The sequence below is a fragment of the Cucurbita pepo genome, chromosome 17 (assembly GCF_057944985.1).
Source record: "Cucurbita pepo subsp. pepo isolate OVF chromosome 17, ASM5794498v1, whole genome shotgun sequence".
NCBI classification, from domain to species: domain Eukaryota; kingdom Viridiplantae; phylum Streptophyta; class Magnoliopsida; order Cucurbitales; family Cucurbitaceae; genus Cucurbita; species Cucurbita pepo.
The window spans coordinates 13,264,905-13,284,309 of NC_141814.1; the positions used below are offsets into that span (position 1 = coordinate 13,264,905).

The following is a 19,405-nucleotide window of genomic DNA, read 5'->3' on the forward strand; positions in this document are numbered from 1 at the left end:
AATTTCACAAAAAAAGAAGGTGAAAATTAACACAATTAAAAACTCCTTCGGTCATTTTTTTCCCACTAATTACATAGAAACCCCAAAAATATTATAAATTATTTAATATTTTTTCTAAATTCAAGACCTCGATGTCTACCACTTTATAGTCAAATCGTAACTTAGATCTAAACCATTTATTTTAAATGTTTAATGTTATAAATTTCAATTTTTATAAAGGTGAATGAAAATTTAAGTTGTAATAATTTTATAATTCAATTATTTAATGATCTTTCAAATTTAGGGGTGATTACTACATTTTTCAATATTTAAAAACTTAATTTTAGTTTTTATAATAATAATAATTATTTATTTTAAAAAAATTAATTCTATAAATACTACCCCCATCTATACCTTTATTATTTTGTTATTTATTTATTTATTTTAAATGTTTTCAAAATTCCAACGAAATTGCTCCATTATAAGATTAAATTTGTTATTCATTAAACTTAATGACAGTTACTTGTTTTTAAAGTACAACAAATCTGAAAATTATAATAATTTAAAAATTAGATGATATTGATGAACAAAGGCTATTTTAGTCATTTTCACTCGTATTATCTGGTTGGGTAAAAATTGATAATATTTTAGACTTAGTTTAATAAATAAGATTTTTATTATTTTTTTTAATAATTCGACAATTGGATGAAACTATCAAATTTTGACGTAATCATTACCTATTATAATAATATGCGAGGCTGAGGTCCGTGTCGTTTAGCCATGGGAGAAATGGCGTGGATTTGCGAGGTATATATACCAACCACCGTCGCCGTACTGTTCTTCGCGATATCAACAAGAAAATGATTTTTCACGTTTGCGTGCATCAGCTGATCTCTATCTCAATCGTCTCCGTCGCAAGTGTTTATCTGTAAGACGCAATCTTCGTAAGTCTCCGTTCGTCTTCCTCTTCCTATTGCAGCGTGCGTTTTTTTTTTCTCTCTTTTTCGCAATGGATTCTGCTGTCAAGTCGTTTTTGGTGGAATTTAGAGCCTCTGCCAATGGTTTCCTGTCAAAGTACGAGCCGCTGGCTCTCGTTTTTGGTCCTCTTTTCGTCATACTATTGGCTCGGTTGCTTCAGTCATTTCTGGATCTTGTTTATGAAAGAGGACTTAAAGCCACCTTCATATCGTTCTTCATGGCTACGATTAAGTATGAATTTCTCTGCTGAAGTTGTTAGGTGTTGTGTTAATTTGATTTTGTTAGAAATGTGGTGATGTTCTTGGTTGTTTGATTGTGTCTGTGGAAACAGGTTAATTCCAGTGGTGAAACGTCGGATTGATTCTGAGAAGCAGAAGGTTAGTTTTCGTGTTTATGGATTTGTTTCGATTGCTATGCGTTCTTTAAACGATATGCAGTTACATTTATGAGTTGCTTTTATGTTGTAGTATCCATGTCGATTTTTTTTTGGAATTGCATCCATTTCGATTTAACAGAATGAGATTGTATTCTATACTGTATTCGTTGTATTTAAATGAGTAACATTAATGATATGGTATGTGTCGAGAATTTATTGTTAGGGCTGCTGGATCAGTACAGAGCCTTAAATTCTTATTTCTTGGTGGCGATTTTAGTTGGTCAAACTTTGACCCTGAGCGTTGAATCTTCTTTCTTTTTTCTGTGGAAAATTTGGTACTGCGTTTCCTTCATTTCGGTATCCGTCTTCGATTTAGATGGTCACCTCGGAAAAACTGGCAATTAAGAACTCGTCGAATTTCTCAGAGTAGGAAATATCAGCACCATGTTTTTCCAGGTTTCTCATCATGTACATATATGGAGACATCCCGATATCTTTTGAAGGAGAAAATAAGAAACTTCCGACCTAATTGAAATTTTTTGAATTTTTAAACTGATAACGTACTTGCTTCTATTTTTATTGGATTTTAACTATATTGATTGTGGAACTTGGAAACTTTGTATTGAATAAATGAAAAGAGACTAGTGCTCAAAGAATACGAACTTGAAGAGAGTGAAAAAAAAGCATAAAAGAGATATCAAGAGTACATATAATTACTCTAAAAGAGAGAACTGAAAATATCAAACTTTGAGGCAATCTTGAGATCTGAACTAAACTTGGAACTTTGAATAACCAACCAACTGAGAGAAAAGGAAACTGAAAGATTCGATGAAGAAACTTGCAAAGAAAGAACCCCTAAGGCCAACACAAAAGAAAGCCCGCTGAAATAACACAAAAATACACCAATATTCTTCAACAAAAACCTGCTTGAAAACACTTGAGAGCCTCTGAGAACAAAAGCAACCAAAGACAAGGAAACAGCAATCACTGTGGACCTTATGGTATTGTACAGTCTAGTCATGCCATAGATTAAGTCTTTGATGTCTCTGGCCCTTGGTGCTTTAGTCAATATCTTTATTGAAGTTATTCAGGATATGCTTTTACATTTGGATTATGCCTATAGATTGACGGATGGAGTGTCGGTCAAAATTAGTACAACCAATCACTGGCCATGTTGGTTTCATGAATTCAGATACCTGAGTAGGCTGTACCCACTTCACAGAAATCGTCTTCCTCACTATGCTCTATTTCCACTTTAGGCTAAAGAGAAAAGCTACCATCTTTGCTGACTCCGCTTTCTTCTCTTGTAGCTAAATAGTACGTGGTTTTTGTGACTTTGGTGATGATGTTTTGTTGAATAAACAGGTTGTGGATAAACTACAATCCAGCGGTCAATCTAAAAGAGAAAGTTGGAGGACTGAGTTGCCAAGGGCAGGCCTGGGATCTGAAGTCATTGTGAAAATGAAAAATGAGAAACAAAATGATGTGGTTTGGCAAGGCAAATGCTCGGGTACAGTGTATGTTTTGAAAATGTTTGCATAGGCACATTTACCCATTCAGTTATACTTGCATTAGAATGTAATAACACTGAAATTGATTTTTTTCTCCTTGCATTAGAATGAAATTGTCTCTTATCAAAAAAAAAAAAAAAAAAAAAAAAAAAAGAATTGTCAACAATGCTTATGAGTATTATTCATTTCTGAGCAGCTACATTGGAGGAACGGAATCTGAAGGTCATTTTTCTCTCATAAACGAGGCATGCTCAATGTTAGTAAGTTATAGCTGATAGATTACTTTTATGTTTCATTCAAAGTCTCTACTGAAGTGCTGAAGTCACTTAACTATCACGTAACTGGTGCAATTTCTATTTAAGTGGAGTTTGGACTATCGTGTTCTTATTCTACTTTATTGGAGAGCCTCCATATCGGCAACTAATAAAGCTCCCAGAGGAACGTAACCTGTTTCATAGATCTTTAACAATTCGCCTTGGGCTTTCTGGGTAACTTTTTCAGGTTTGCACATACAAATCCTTTGCATTTGGATGTATTTCAAAGTGTCGTGCGGTTTGAAGCTGAAGTGGTGGCCATGACTGCTGCTCTTCTTGGCAGTAAAGTGGAGGCTTCTGGAGGGAAAATCTGCGGCAACATGACGTCGGGAGGAACTGAAAGCATTCTATTGGCTGTGAAATCAACTCGTGACTATATGAAATCCAAGAAGGGAATTACAAAACCTGAAATGTATACGCCGTGTTTTCATGCATGTTCTGTTCGATACGTTTCTTGTTGACCCTTAATTTAATTTAGTTTTCCCTCAATGTTCAGGATCATACCCGAGTCTGCACATTCTGCATATGATAAGGCTGCTCAATATTTTAATATCAAGTTGTGGCGTGTCCCTGTAGACAAGGAATTCAAAGCTGATGTCAAAGCTATTAGAAAATTTATCAACAGGAACACTATCTTGGTATCCATATACTTTTATTCTCTTCTTATACTTGTATTTACATAAACTCTCTTTCTCTATCATCTTTTTCGCATTTTTATCCACAATTTTGTTTATGCTGCCCCATTTTTGTTGGATTTTTTTTTTCTTTCAAATTCCATTATCAAGAACTAAGAAGTATGATACTGTTGCTTTTGCTTATTCAGAAAAGCTGCTTCACCCTATTATAGTATTTGTATTTGTATGTTACCTGCTCATTTGTGTCTTTTCCCTTATGCTCTTCATATTGCAGATTGTTGGATCTGCACCTGGTTTTCCCCATGGAATCATTGATCCGATTGTTGTATGTTCATTTTCTCTTGTATCTTTTAATTTTCTATATGCCAGGACAAAGACCATCAATCGTAACTTAAATGGCATTTCTCAAGTAATTTCTGATCAGGAGGATCTTGTAATATAATTGCAGGAACTTGGGAAATTAGCTTCTAGCTATGGTATTTGTCTTCATGTTGACTTTTGTCTTGGCGGGTTTGTGTTACCGTTTGCACGTAAGCTTGGGTAAGGCTGTTTGGGCTTTCTCTGAACAAAAAATTTACCACTATTAACATTCTTAATGTAACACATCAATACTCTAACAGGAATGCTTTTGCAAAACATTTGTAAATTATGAAATGATTTTTCACTAACCTCTCTCTCTATGATATCCTATGAAAGAATATAACAATATATCGCCCCTTCCCACCCATATGTGTGGGATTATATTTTCTAGTTCAGCACAACAAACTTGCAGTGATTAGTTATCAAGTGGAAATTACATTTAGCGACGAGTGTTGCAATTATTGTTCATTATCGGTGTTTCTCTGGCTATCTGTGATATGAAATTGTCTTATTACTCCTGTCAGGTACCCAATTCCACCTTGTGATTTTTCAGTTAAAGGAGTGACATCAATATCTGCGGATGTACATAAATATGGATTAGCCCCCAAAGGAACAAGTATAGTGTTGTACAGAAATCATGAGATTAGAAAGGTAGTTTCTTTTACCAAATCACTTAAATTTTATTTGATTAGCCCCAAACTAACCTCCCAATGGCCTCCTAGATCTTGTCTGCTGAAGTGTTTGATTGCTTAATGCTTATATGATCATCTTTTTTTCGTTCTTATAGTAAATGTATTATGTAAACTAGAGGATGTTTCCAGATGCTTCGAAGTTAAATAGCTAAGAACTAGCTATTAGAACAAACGACTCTCAAAACGTTAAAAGGTTAATGGATGTAATCGAGCTGCATTCTGAATCCCTATCTTTTCTATCATTGAAAATATATTTTATGTTATTTCTGATTTCATTTGGCTTTATGGTTGTTGATCGCTTGGTGTTCTGCCTGTTCCTGCTTTGCTTGATTTCGACAGCATCAATTTGTTGCTGGTAAGTCTACTAATCCTTGTTACTGGAAAGTTGGATTTTTTCATGCCTCGAGTTTAAATCAAGCTATTAATCATTGCTAAAAGCTATTGGGCTCCATGATTGCCATCAATGTTTAGTTTTATTTTGGGATGTATTTATGAAATTGTGAGAAATAAAATATGTTTTCTTTCTCACGTTTCATTAGTGGAAACCTTCATGGAGACTTTTAAAGACTTAGGCTAATGCAATTGTATACTTATCCCTTGTACGTAAGGTTAGAAATCACGACTCTCTACAATGGTATGATATTGTCCACTTTGAGCATAAGCTCTCATGGCTTTGCTTTGGGCTTCCCCAAAAGACCTCATACCAATGGAGATAGTATTCCTCACTTATATACCCATGATCTTCCACTAAATTAACCAATGTGGGACTCACTCCCAATAATCTTCAACAATCCTCCCCTCGAACAAAGTACACTATAAGCCTCCCCTGAGGCTTATGGAGCTCTCGAATAGCCTCCCCTTAATCGAGGCCCGACTCCTTTCTCTGGAGCCCTCGAACAAAGTACACCCTTTGTTCGACACTTTAGTCACTTTTGACTACACCTTCGAGGCTCACAATTCTTCGTTCGATATTTGAGGATTCTATTGACATTGTTAAGTTTAGGGCATGACTCTAATACCATGTTAGGAATCACGACTCTCCACAATGGTATGATATTGTCCACTTTGAGCATAAGCTCTCATGGCTTTGCTTTGGGCTTCCCCAAAAGGCCTCATACCAATGGAGATAGTATTCCTCACTTATAAACCCATGATTTTCCACTAAATTAACCAAAGTGAGACTCACTCCCAATAATCCTCAACACGGAGCACAGTCCTTGTACTGAAAAAAATGCTCTCATTCTTATTTTTGTTGTGGTCTTGAATTCAAGGAAATGACATTTCCCTTTTCAATTATTGTCTTTTGTAGTAAGTGAGTGGTCTGGTGGGCTTTACGTCTCTCCCACAATAGCTGGAAGCAGACCTGGTGGTTTGATTGCTGGGGCTTGGGCAGCAATGATGTCTTTGGGAGAAGGAGGTATCTAAGACATGAATGTAACGATACTCATTGTTATCGTCATATTTTGTTAAGTACTTGGCTTTGTGCTCTTTGTGATTTGATTTCTTTCCATAGGATATTTGCAGAACACAAAAGAGATCATGGAAGTGTCAAAGAAGATACATAAAGGGTATCATATTCATCTGTTTAGCCTGGAAGGATTGCAAGGTGTTTTTCTCTTTCAAAAACCTTACTTTTTGTGCAGGGTAAACGAAATTCCTGAGTTATTTGTCGTCGGAAAGCCAGACATGACAATTGTAGCATTTGGATCTACTGTTATTGACATTTTTGAAGTCAATGACATTATGTCATCGAAAGGCTGGCATTTGAATGCCTTGCAAAGACCTAGCAGGTGAGCTTTCTCATTCAGCTTTTATTTATACATATATAAGAAACCAAGAACGAGGTTCCAATCCAATAAAATAAGACCTTACAAATAATTACAAAATAACTTCTTCGCCCAAAGAGAAATTTTGGAGTCTAGAGAGGGACTAAATGTCGCAAGGGCCCTCTCAACACCCTAAAGATTCTTTTGTTTCTCTCTCCCACAAAAACCTCCCTTCTCCCATCGTAACGAGGTAGCCGTACTGGAAGGTGCGGTTGGATCACCTCCTTTTCAGGGAGAGCTAATAGTTGTTGGGTATTTTAGTTTGACAATGCTTCACACCCAAAAAGAAGCATCCTACGTCTGAGTTAAACTTGAAGATGGAAGTCTTCTTTTGTTTCTGGACGGGATAAAGGAGAAAGGAGGGGCACAAATATTCTTTTTTTCCCCTTCAAAATTCTACTATTTTTTCTCTTGGACTCAAAATGCGGTATTTATGCCAAGTTGAGTGTAGTTGAATTGTTAAGGTTTCTATCTCTCTCTTCAGAGGTCGTAAGTTCGAAGCTTCACTCCTTGTTTGTGATATGATATTCTAAAATAAAATGTGGCCTCAGGTCTGACTGTTTGTGTCCATGGTACATACCTACCGGGGAATATTGAATTACACTGTACTAGAAAGTTTTGAAGCCTTTGAAAGAATTTAACTAACCAGAACTCAAATTAGTCGTTCAGCCCGGATTTTCCTTGTCCCCCCTTAAGCTATACACATATTTTAGGTATGAAACTCAAAAGCTTTGAGTGGTTAAAAGAAAGTCTGATGGCTTTGATTCATTGAAACAAAATTTTAAAGTTCACTCCAAAATTTTAACTAATCATCTCTCATATTGATTCAGCATTCATATCTGTGTGACGCTTCAACATGTATCGATAGTCGACAACTTTCTCCAGGATTTGCAAGAATCTGTCAACACTGTAAGCTTATTTCTGCAAGAATGTTCTTAGTCCATCAGAGGCAATTTCACTAATATGCATATTTTCTGGTTGTGACTTACGGACTTATTTATATGTAATTATATATTTCAGGTCAAACAAAATCCAGGGCCTATTACTGGAGGATTAGCACCAATATATGGTGCTGCAGAGCGAATGCCAGACAGAGACATGGTTCAGGACTTGCTCATAAGCTACATGGATGGTACATGCTAGCAGGCAGTGTGCAGGCCTCATTTGCTCGCACTGGTTTGTTAAAATATAAAATTTGATTTTATACTGTCTCATTCACAAAGAATCAAATTAAAATTATGAAAATAATAAGCTATATTCTTCAAGGTTTACCACATGATAATGTTTGTTGTTGCTGTTAAGTGTAATGTGTTGAATTATTGTCATATCTTTATTGTCTTATAAACATTTATTTGAAACCTTCATACGTATGCTCAAATTTGAGACAGAGACTTGGAAGGATCTCTTGCTCTCAACTTTATATATATTTTGTTTTAACCTTATAAAGCTCAAATGGGTGGGTGGATAAGACACTCGTTATTACTTTTGATAGTCGATTCTCGATTTTTTTTGAAGTAGTTTGCATATATTTCGACTAATCTATTTGGACCTAATCTTACTATACTTCGTTGCAAAGGTGTCGCGAATTCATTCTTTAAGTCCTTTATTATTTACTTAACTTTCATCGATAATAACTCAAGATATCAAAATTCGGTGATTTTTGGGTATGGATGAATTTGAAAAGATAATGACGGGTAAATTATGCAACTATGGTGATAACGAATTATTTAAGTTTAGTATTTTAAAATCAGTTTTTATTGATTTTAATTAAATTTAGTTAAACAATAATATATATATTTTCTTTTACAAGAAAAGTCATTCCATTCTTTCAAATTTTATAAATTTTAAGATATATTAAAAAATTGTAAAAGATAATAATTAATTCAATAATTTTTAAAAATTCAAAATTTAATATTTCAACATATTTTTCGTACACTTAAAAAAAGATTATTAAATAATAATAATAATAATATATATATATATATATATATATATGCACTCGGATCCCCATCTTCAAAATATCTTCAAAATAACGATCTTAGAAATGTTTTGCTGTCACTGTTACTGTAGTAATGTGGCGAAACTATTCAATCGATCGATGGTTGAGCCAAGAAGCGTACAGGAAAAATCATATGGTATCCAGAAAAATCATATGGTATCCAGAAAAATCGTTTGCTCGGAAGACGATAACTGGTGGTCATGGACTGAATAACTTGTTCATTCATCTTACTAGACAACCTGCAAAACTCGAATGCAGTAATGCCGAAGGTTGGCCGCCCTCTGTTAGAAGATTCTTTTATTTTTCAGTCCATGGTTTGACTCCTGCAAAAGAAGAGCAAGGAAATCACGCCTTTACTTGATTCTAGTTTTTCATAATGCTGATCGATATGGTTTTTGTTTTTTCGATTACTGACTTTCTTTCTAGGCACCGGCAGTTTTCTGATTACAGTTCATCTCTAAAGCGTATTCACCTTTGAAGCTAGGTTTGGTAACCAAGACTGAATATCCTTTTTTGGTTTCTGAAGTTTTGTTTATGTTCTAGATGTTTTAGACATTCTATTTTAACAAACTGGTGACGTTTGATTATGTTCTGTGAGATTTTGGAACTGTGTTAGAGAGATAGTGAGATTGTTGGTGTATTCTCGCTTGGTTGCAACTCCTCTGGATACCTTTGTTGACTTAGGAATTAGAATTGCAAAATTGACTGATTTAATTGTTGCTATCGATGCGTTACATTTTGATGTAGGCAATTTCATTTTCTCATATTTTGGTTCATAGATTTGTTGTTCGTTCCATCAAAAGAGGTTTATTAGGCCTTGAATTCATATCAGTTGCCAGTGTAGTTTTCTGTTTTTCCATCAGGCGAACCTGTTTGGGCTATTTCTATTGGTGATCACAACTGAGTCATTGATCCCATGAAGTACTACTACTAGAAGGGTATTCAAAGTAAGAGAAACTTCCATGGTATTTCTAGGCAGGCTCTTGTTTGAACAAATTTCAAATGATATGAGAGTGAAGTATTTTATCTAAATTCAATATGCTCGTTGGAATATTATTTCTGTCATGGTACTTCTATGTTTATTTTGTTTTAGTCCGTAAGCTTTCAAAGATTACTTTAGCCCCTTAAGCTTTATACAAAAATTTCAATCATCAATGAAATTGTCTCTTTTATATATATATAAAAAATCTTTATACAAAAATTATCTGAGTCCTTTCTGTTCATTTTCTTTTTGGTTACACTTTTCATTTAATAGAAGATTTTGGTCCATTCTTCTCCTTTTTGTCCGTACTTATCCTAGGATTCTTATCATTATAAAAATTTGCAGGATGACGATTTATGATGGTTTCGTGGGCTATGGTAAATCTAAATGTCAGAAAAGTTTCTTTTCAGAACTACCGGTGCTCTTTTTTCATGTCAGGTAAATAGAGTTGGAAAACTGTCTATATTTTAGTTTAGCCTAAGAGGGCTGTCAAAGGTGAAAGAAAAAGAAAACAAGAATAATCAACTGCGAGTAGAACGTGCTTTTTCGTGGAATATGCAAGACAATATAATCATAAAGTGTTCTAGGGATAACAATACATTTCACACACAACATACAAAGTGAGCATTTGAAGAGGGGGATCCTCTGCTTATTTTCACACCCAAACACTGTTCAGATAGTAGTAACTTGCACTCTATCAGCAATAATTACCAATAATGGGTAGACAGTACCAACGCACTCGGATACTGATGAACAAGGAATATACTTCTTCTACCTCTCAAAGCTCCAGCACAAGATCTACGATGAACACAATAAAAGTGAATTAGAGTTGCTTCAAGAGTCAGTGTTGTCACACTTGTCTCTCATGTAATTGGTTAAATAATGTAGCGAGCAGTCGATGGTATAGCAGATATACAGAAAAGGATTAGCTACCATTCATCCTGTGTTTTGTGGAAGGTGAGCATAAATACCAAACCAAGACTACATTGAGTTGGTTTTAGTTTTATAATTTAAGAGTATTAACTTGTAGGTTGTGGGTGTCGATATTAGTGTTTATGGAAACTAATAGGATATCTAGGTGAATGTTGGAAGCTAGGAAATATTGAGTTTAGTAACTTACAGTCTTCATCTGAATTAATCCAGCGTTCCTTGTTGTCATTTGGATCAGAACTGTGTAGTTCATGTGGTGGAAATTGATTCTTGATACGTCGAAAGCTTGGTTTCGACAGTGTTCTCTGAGGATATATCATGATATCCTCATCAGATGTCTGCTCTCCATTGTTGTAGCAACCATCATGGTTATGGTTATGGTTTGGTTTCTTCTTTCTTTGAAACTTTTGGTGCTTATCGGTCTTTTGTATGATTGTTGAGCTTTCAGGGTGAACTTTTCTGTGGAACATGTGAAAGATCTGCAAGCCACATGTCATATGTTGAAGAAATTTAACTATTACAGACAGATAGGAAAATAGTAAAAGTCCAATTGCGGTCAGTAGTTTTCTATGGTAAAAATAGGTTCTGAAGCCTCTCACTTGAACCATCTCCTAGTTCAAAAATTTATAATGACAGAGCTGGAAAAGTAATAATCAGGTGAGGCCAGACAGCAAGGGTTAAGTTCAAATCATAGCTTATGACATACCTTATGCAGTTTCGTTTCTGCTGAAGCTGAATCATTGAGCCCTTCAACAGCTGCTGCAGAGCTCCGGGAAGAAGCAGACAACATTCTTTTCTTCAGTTTCTTTTTCATCAGGTGCATGGAAGATTTATCGATATCCTCTTCAGCTCGCTTGTCTTCCTTGTCAGATTTTGCACCTACATTCTCCTCAGCTATTTTGCTTCTCTGAAACAGTTCGCCTAGGGAGGTCCTGTTTTCCTTTTTAGCCACTGCCGTAGTCTCTGATAATTCAATTGCTGACCCAAAAAGATATCCCTGAAGTGGGCAGATTATGCTCCCACTTATATTGCTTTCTAGGCCATCCATTGGCTTGCCACTGAGGGTAATTGTGCTACCATGGCTGCTCCTTCCCATGCTGACGTGACTGTTTCTTCCAGAAGAATCATTGTACCCGTCATCCTTAGTTTCAGCTCCTAGAACCTTTTCCAACTCATCATTAATGAACTTTAGTTCATTTTCAGTTACTTCAGTTTCGTTTTCAGTTATATTCTCAACAGAAATTGAAAACTTTGGTGTCATTGGGTCACTGATGACCTGATCAGATCCCAGAGTTCCAATTGCCAGAAATCCATGGAAGATCTCAGACATTGGATGTGATGATTCATCTTCATAGTCTTCATCTCCTATTTCTGATTCTAGACCAGCAAAAGATTTTCGAAGATGCTGCTCTCGTGGGGCTTGCTTGAAAGGTTTAATGCTTGACTTCGAGATGTATTGCTGATCATCAAGCGATTGTTGGCCTAAAAAAACAATTATGAGAATGACCTACACAAGTACATTTGAATTTCTAGGAACCTTGTTTCTGTTGCAGCATATCAACAATAATTTCATGGTTTATCTGTAATTCCTGGTTATAACTCAATGTTTTCTATTAAATGGAATAGATGGGTTAAAGAGATATAATTTTCAGATTACATGCATACAAAACTTGGATGTGTTCCATGCCCTGGGCATCGAATATCAGTCACTACAGATTCTATGCACAAAGTGAGCTTCTACTGACAATGGATGCTCAACCTCACAGAGAAATACTAGTGGAAAGTATTTACCGATGGCAAAATCTTTGAGCGGTTCACCACTGTTCTGCCGAAATTTGCGGTGCATCCAACCAAGTAGCTGTGAGAAAAAACCAAAATATCATTTAATCGTTAGACAGAAACACTCTACAAGAATTAATGCAGAATTAACTTTGCCTTCATCTTTCTGGTTGTGCTTCAGAAAACTGAGTTTTGTTGCCTTCAGTTTAGAGGGGTGATGAGAAAAAGTGTTTTCCATAGTTTAGCTCACTGCTTATTTATCAATAGAATGTCAAACTCTTACTGCACACCTCCAATAGTCTGAGATGATGTGCGTAAAGGAAACATAGGGATAGTTACAAAAGAACTGGCTGGCTTGTGCTATCCATTCAAGTGGCTAAATGGATGGTGGGTCCTGGAGCACCCTTCCGGAAGCTGTTCATTTTCTGAGGAATGTGACTAGTTTTGAATTTTTGGTACTTTGAGTGGTGGTATCGACTCACTCCAAACCTGAGATAGTATTTTCCATTCTTCAAATAATTATATTGTTACTGTTTGAAGATGTTTAATTCTCTTTTAATTTTATTTAATCAGTTTTAAGTACCTTAATTTATTCATGTTTTGTATATAGTTGTGCTTTCTACACAAACATGTTTTGCACATGCCTCCATGGGAAAATGATAGCTTCCATTCTTATAATTGTAACAATTTCACTATAATTTGGTGGGCAGAGCCCTAAATGACTGGTGGGGTCTCTGGAGAATATTGTGTTGGACCAAAATAGGTGCAAAGATTGACAACGAAGTGGATCATTTCTCATCAGGGGCACAAACTGTATTATCTGACCTGGAAAGGTGGAAGATTAATTGGAAATTTGAAAGGACTCTTCAATATCTTATTTCCATGTATGATCCTATTAAATCTACATGTTGGATCATGCATTTGGTTGGGATCTTTGGAGGAAAGGAATTTTAATAGTAGATGACCTTTTGGTCTCCCTGACACCGTTCTTTTATCATGTTTGTAAGCAGAACATTCTCAGATGAGATCAGAAATAACACAAAGGCTAGATTGCGCTTCTGATCTTTATCCCTAACAATGGCCATGATTCTAGCATTGCTGTTGGTAACCTCAATTTCCATGATTCTAGCATTGCTGTTGGTAACCTCAATTTGTGTTACAATTTTATGAGAGAATTTTAACTTATAATGTCTGATATATGTGCTTGTTTCCCTGCAAAAAAAAAAAAAAGGTAATATCTCGTCTTTTGGGCTTCATAATATGATCACTTGCGTCATTTCAGAATATTTTTTGGGAACAAAATATAAAGGAAAGAAATATGCCTGGGTCCCATGTGTTTCTAAATTCAACCTTTTACAACTCCTTGTTTCTGAAACATGCTACTGTAGGACAGAAAACTTACCCTTCTGTATATTGGCTAGCTCTTGTTTGTTATTCATATTTATTGTTTACTTTCAGTAGTATCCTTTGCTTAAAGACACGGTTTCTGGGCGAGACAGGGTAAGAAGGAAGAGACGGAAGAAGGTGATGCACTCTGACACCGGTTGTGAAGTACAATAGAAGCAAACATAAATTCTTCTATTTTTTTATCCTTTTGACTGTTCCAATTAGTTGTGAATGTCCTAAGTCTCTGTGAGTTGTCAGAATTTGTAAAAAGGTCTTCCACTGAGCTTTTTTTTTTAACCTTCCTAGGAAAGAAATTGATTTGATGTCAGTTCTGTCACCATATTTCTGAAACCTTCTTAAGTCATTTCCTTGAGCATGAAAAAGATCTCCTTTGCCTCAACCATGTCGTGGCTATGCTCCCCAATATTAACTGTTTGTTTCTATTTTGTCAGTGGGAGTTCAAAAGAGATGAATAATATTACTTTGCTTTATGTGGTTTATAATTTCAGGTGAAAGATTTAGGAAGAAAGGCTTCTGATTTTATTAAGGTGGGACTACGATGTACAGCACCATGCGGGGGGAAAAAACTTTTTCTTACCTCCACGAGCAAGTCATGATTTTATGTCAAATCTGCCTAAGTATCCAGCTGATAAGTTGGCCTCCTCTATTTGTTTTTTGTTTTTAACCTGGTAGATTGATATTTCAATCTTAAGTTGATTAGATTTGCATTAGATCTGGTGACATAGTGGGAAAGATGCAAGGGGGGGCCATGCTCCATGAACTTGCAAACTTTTTGGCATGAGGATAGGTTTTTACCTGTGATACAAAAGCTTGTCAAATCCAACTAAAATGATTGGTATATCCACCGGTCGATGTTCAGACATGTTCATACTAACCCTTTTCACTAAATACACTGTATGGAGAGATTCTATAATCAGCGGTACAACGAATCAAACCTGATGAAAACCTTCTGCCTTCTGGTATGTTTCTATCAAACGTTTCTAAGTTTTCTATTCCTGCTGTTAAGAAGAAACATACCTGGAAAACTTGCTTCTGGATTTGGTAGTTGTTAAAATAGTCAAAAAGGAGTCAAATTCTTCTGCCTTTTTGTCAAAGTAACTCATCCTCGGTAAAATTACATTTTCAAAAAGGAGTGGAACTATAGATAAATTATCATATAACATATCATCGTTAGAGACATGGTTTTAGAAGAATAAATTAAAACTAAAGAAATGAAGGCCAAAAATGTAATTTATTCACAATCACAATCTTTGACAGATTGGTAGATCATGATGCAAATGCAAAAAGTGAGCATTTTTTTATCAGATTCTAGGACCTGCTTAAATTTTGTGCTGACCTTTGTTTTTAGGAACCAAACATGAAACTAAAATCCGAAAGTCTTGTCAGTGACATGAGGGAAAACAATTCTGTTGTAGACAGCCTGTGCCACATATTTATCCTTCTCTTGACCTTTTCCTTTTGACCAACATCCCAAAAGACCTATATATGCACTGAACATGTGTTATGAATCTCTTTGTCTAAATGCAACAGCCCTCATTCATTATGATTTGTACATGTGAAAGCAAAGCAAGTAGCCCTCCTTCATTGTGATCAGATTATGCAATGAACATTAATATGTTTGTCTAAATGCTTTTTAACTTTCATTTCTGGATTGAACCCTACTTTTAAAGCAGAGAGATCAGTTTTTCTCTTGCCTTTGAACTCTTCTTTCCTGTTGATGTGAGGCTGGTTTTACAGGCTGATTGATTATCATTGAAGAACATTGCTGCCTATGTTGTTTGGACAGTGGATAGAGGTTGAGACCTTAGACTCACTTTGAACCTTTCTGTACCATGATTTCAGTCTAATTTGATTGAGGCCCCTGTAAGTCTTGAGCTCACCAAGACACAATTTTTAGTACTTTAGCAATAGCATGAAATCATTGTATTGAGCTAATATTCAGTTACATTACCAACTTGTGAAATATTGTAGGCTCTACGAAATTAAATTGTTAGTTGAATGTTGATATGCAATGATATTGATGATAGTATTATAACTTCCTTGGGGTGAGGGTGACCCTAGTGGTTAGGACTTAAGATGTTTGGAGATACCTTTTACTTATTTTTAAAGGAAAAAGTACGGCCTCAACATCTAAACCCGGCAACAAAATTGGAAAATATCTTTCGACCGAAGCTCTTATATATATTAGTTTGAGCTAAAATCTACCAAGCAACGATGTGGTAAGTTGATCAACGTCACATAATACTCCAAAAATGACATTCTTTGATCGATGAAAATCGATATGTCAAATTTCTACATAGTTTGAACCCAAAGTCGGTGCCAACCGATTGAGGAATTCCCCTAGTATCGATGAAGTTAAAAGAAATTAAAAACGAGACGAGAATTATTGAACTAATGATAAAAATGTTGATGACTATTCTTAATTCATACGTTTCACCTTCTTCTTCAAGTATAACAAGTGCATATTTGTAGGATTGAACTCGATTCTAGTTCTTAACTTGTTCATCTTCTTGGCTCGGTACTAGTTCTTAACTTGTTGATCTTATTGGTTCAATAATTGGCTTGTTGATTCTATTCAATTGATCTTATTCGGCTTGTTGATTGCTCTTGTATTGATCTCGGTTTCTTGATCTTCTTGACAAGTTTATCAAAATCTTGAATTATTCTTACGCACTTAATAGTGTTTAAGATCATGCCTTCAACGTTGTTGTGTTTTCAAAGTCTTTGGTCTTCAAGTTCTCAATCTTCTTGGAGTCTTCTGAATTCTCTAATTTCTCAATCTTCTTGGACTATTCATAGAGCCTTTCTATGGGCATTGTATGCGTTTGGACTGCTTTGGGTTTTCGGCCAAATCGTCGTTTAGTGACCTAACTTTTTATGACTGTAGGTGACCGTAAAATTCTAAGAAATTGGTAGAATGCATGAGTTTTCTCTTCTAAAATTTTGTCATTTCGAGCAATATAATGCCATGTTTGGATTCATTATCCTACCAACAGGGATATGAAGATTTTCTGGAAGGGTGGAAGAAGCTTGAAGAAGAAGAAATCTCGGTAAGCTTTTCAAAACCTCCTGCTGTGGGATTTTCGATTCTGAAGTTTTTACTAATGCTGAAGTGACTTCAGTTCTTCATGAATTCAATCTTGTGTGCAAAGCGAAGAACCACCCACTCGTACTTGGGAAAATACTTCCACCAAACCTTGTTTTAAGTCTGAATTTTGATTATTCTTCAAAAGAGACGCAAATGCTCTTCCCTTAGGTCATACTTACATCGGTGTTTTTGGGCATTCTGTGATATGAATGAAATATTGTGAGACCATGAGAAAAATTGGCATAGAGCCCAGAGAACCTAGCTTGATCTCTAAGTTTAGAGATGTGAGATTCCACATTAGTTGGGAAGAGAACAAACCATTCTTTATAAGGGTGTGGAAATCTCTCCCAAGTAGATGCATTTTAAAAACTTTGAGGGGAAACTCAAAAGGAAAAGTTTAAAGAGGACAATATCTGCTAGCGGTGGACTTGGGGCGTTACAGGAGGTGCTCTAGATGATTGTAATCTATTGGAAACAAAGCTCCAAAAGAGGATTGGTTGAAATGGGGTGATAGCAATACTAATTGTTTCCTTTAGAAGGCAACTGGGAGGAAGAAAGAGAATAGTACTGAAGCCATTTTTTATGCCTTGGGAGTATGGCAAGAGGAAGTTACAAAAATTTCCCAGACTTTTGTGGATTATTTTAAAAATAATTTTGCTTCAAATGCTCCTTTGCAGATTGATGTGAACAGGGTCATTGATTGCATTTCTTCAAGGGTTACTTGAGAAGTGATATCAAGAGGAGATGGAAAGAGCAATAAAACAATGGATTCCCAACTTTGTTCTACCAAATACTTTGAAGAATTGCCTTGAAACAAGACTCGTATTGTGTTGATCCCTTAAAAAAGGCATCAAAATTCAGTAAGTGGTTTTCGCTCAATAAGTTCATATGCTATGTGTTGTATAAGATAGTTACAAAAGTTATATCTAATTAGGTGATGACAAATCTGGACTACATTCTCTCTTCTTCTTTGTTAGCTTTCATTCAAGGTCGTTAATTTTTTATGGTCTGATTACTGCTCATGAATGCTTACATTTTGTGAAAAAAAGAAGTACAGAGTTGAATGGAGTTTCTTGAAATAGATTATGTGCAAGCTGGGACATCAATTAGAGTAGTTTTTTATTTTTATTTTTTTATGTTATAGCTAATAGCTAATCTCACTGTTCCGAACAAGCTGGCTCCAAACTAGAAAGAAGCACTCGAGGATGTCGAATCATTCATTGAGGAGTTAGATTTTGCTCTTTCATCCGAACCCAGGAGCATCCCAAGCAAAAGCTTGAAACCCAGGAGCATCCCAAGCAAAAGCTCTTCTTTACCCCAAATCTTAGGGATTCAAAGCTTAAGCCAAATTTGAAGGAGATATTAGTGAGGTTTTTGAATCAATGATCCTCTTCTTTACCCCTAATCTTAGGGATTCAAAGCTTAAGCCAAATTTGAAGGAGATATTAGTGAGGTTTTTGAATCAATGATCCTCTTTAGCACTCGTTCCCCTATCTTTGTTTGGCCTCATTACAAAGTTCAGGCAGGCAAGATCAGCTTCAAGCCTAACCATTTCTTGGAGGGTCCTGACACAACCACTATAACAACCCAAGCCATCGCTAGTAGATATTGTCCTCTTTGGGCTTTCCCTTTCGGGCTTCCCCTCAAAGGCTTTAAAACGGATCTGCTAGGGATAGGTTTCCACACACCCTTTGAGATATCACAATCCACCCCCCTTCAGGGCTCAGCGTCCTCGCTGGCACTCGTTCCTTTCTCCAATCAATGTGGGACCCCACCAAATCCACCCCCTTCGGGGCCCAGCGTCCTTACTGGCACACCGCCTCGTGTCTACCCCCTTCAGAGAACAGCCTCCTCACTGGCACATCGTCCGGTGTCTAGCTCTGATACCATTTGTAACAGCACAAGCCCACCACTAACAAATATTGTCCTCTTTGGGCTTTCCCTTTCGGGCTTCCCTTCAAGGCGTTAAAACGCATCTCCTAGAGAAAGGTTTCCACACCCTTATAAATGATGTTTCATTCTCCTCCCAACCAATACGTGGGATATCACAACCACATTTGTTGGTTTCTTTGTTGTTTTCCATGTTCCTTCTAGTGCTAATAGTTCGTATTTTTGGAAGGATTTTATGTAGGGAGGCTTCTGATGAGAAGGCGGCAGATCCCATCCATAACACCTTCATTGCAATGGGATGCTCACAAACCAACTCAGATTCTGAATAAGGAAGATGTTGAGATCATAATGTCTTATAACTCCTATTGTATTTGGCATATTTTGATAAGCAGGGGACCTATACTGTTAGCTGATATTCAAGTCCTTCCAGTTATAGCAATGGTGACAGAAAGTTTGGAAAACAAAATCCCCACAAAATCCATCTTTTTGTTTGGCAATGCTTCTTTGTTTGTTTGGCTTCGAAGTCGTAGAACTTGTACCGTAACTTTCTTAATCAATAGTTCTCTTTCGTTAAAATCTGTCAAATACGAGCGCCTTTGAATTAACGTAAAGGTTAGACACAAAGGACATTATGTGGATGCAAGAGATAGGTATTTTCC

At 36.0% G+C, this 19,405-nt stretch overlaps 2 protein-coding genes and 1 long non-coding RNA gene across 10 annotated transcripts; 2 read left to right on the forward strand and 1 right to left on the reverse strand.

Annotated features, from left to right (window-relative positions):
- Positions 1 to 790: 790 nt before the first annotated feature.
- DPL1 (dihydrosphingosine phosphate lyase) lies at positions 791 to 8,035 on the forward strand. Its single transcript, XM_023659146.2, has 15 exons — positions 791 to 1,188; positions 1,289 to 1,334; positions 2,699 to 2,850; positions 3,041 to 3,100; positions 3,346 to 3,570; positions 3,655 to 3,796; positions 4,068 to 4,118; positions 4,242 to 4,333; positions 4,678 to 4,804; positions 5,185 to 5,200; positions 6,155 to 6,262; positions 6,359 to 6,413; positions 6,489 to 6,635; positions 7,502 to 7,580; positions 7,692 to 8,035. The coding sequence occupies exons 1-15, from the start codon at positions 989 to 991 to the stop codon at positions 7,812 to 7,814; spliced, it is 1,623 nt and encodes a 540-aa protein (XP_023514914.2). The 5' UTR covers positions 791 to 988; the 3' UTR covers positions 7,815 to 8,035.
- A 659-nt stretch (positions 8,036 to 8,694) lies between these two features.
- On the forward strand, positions 8,695 to 19,322 carry LOC111778452 (uncharacterized). 8 transcript variants are annotated; one of them, XR_015413294.1, is made up of 5 exons: positions 8,695 to 9,617; positions 9,998 to 14,727; positions 15,506 to 16,818; positions 17,534 to 17,716; positions 18,976 to 19,322. It is a non-coding gene; the product is annotated as an uncharacterized LOC111778452 (long non-coding RNA). The 8 variants fall into 8 exon arrangements; XR_015413297.1 differs by having other exon boundaries at positions 9,998 to 13,885; positions 14,257 to 16,818; XR_015413295.1 differs by having other exon boundaries at positions 9,998 to 13,194; positions 13,372 to 16,818.
- Positions 10,171 to 12,633, reverse strand: LOC111778451 (protein LAZY 1-like). Its single transcript, XM_023658289.2, has 5 exons — positions 12,518 to 12,633; positions 12,374 to 12,440; positions 11,289 to 12,064; positions 10,773 to 11,061; positions 10,171 to 10,450 (listed from the first exon to the last, which is right to left on the reverse strand). The coding sequence occupies exons 1-5, from the start codon at positions 12,521 to 12,523 to the stop codon at positions 10,431 to 10,433; spliced, it is 1,158 nt and encodes a 385-aa protein (XP_023514057.2). The 5' UTR covers positions 12,524 to 12,633; the 3' UTR covers positions 10,171 to 10,430.
- Positions 19,323 to 19,405: the final 83 nt, after the last annotated feature.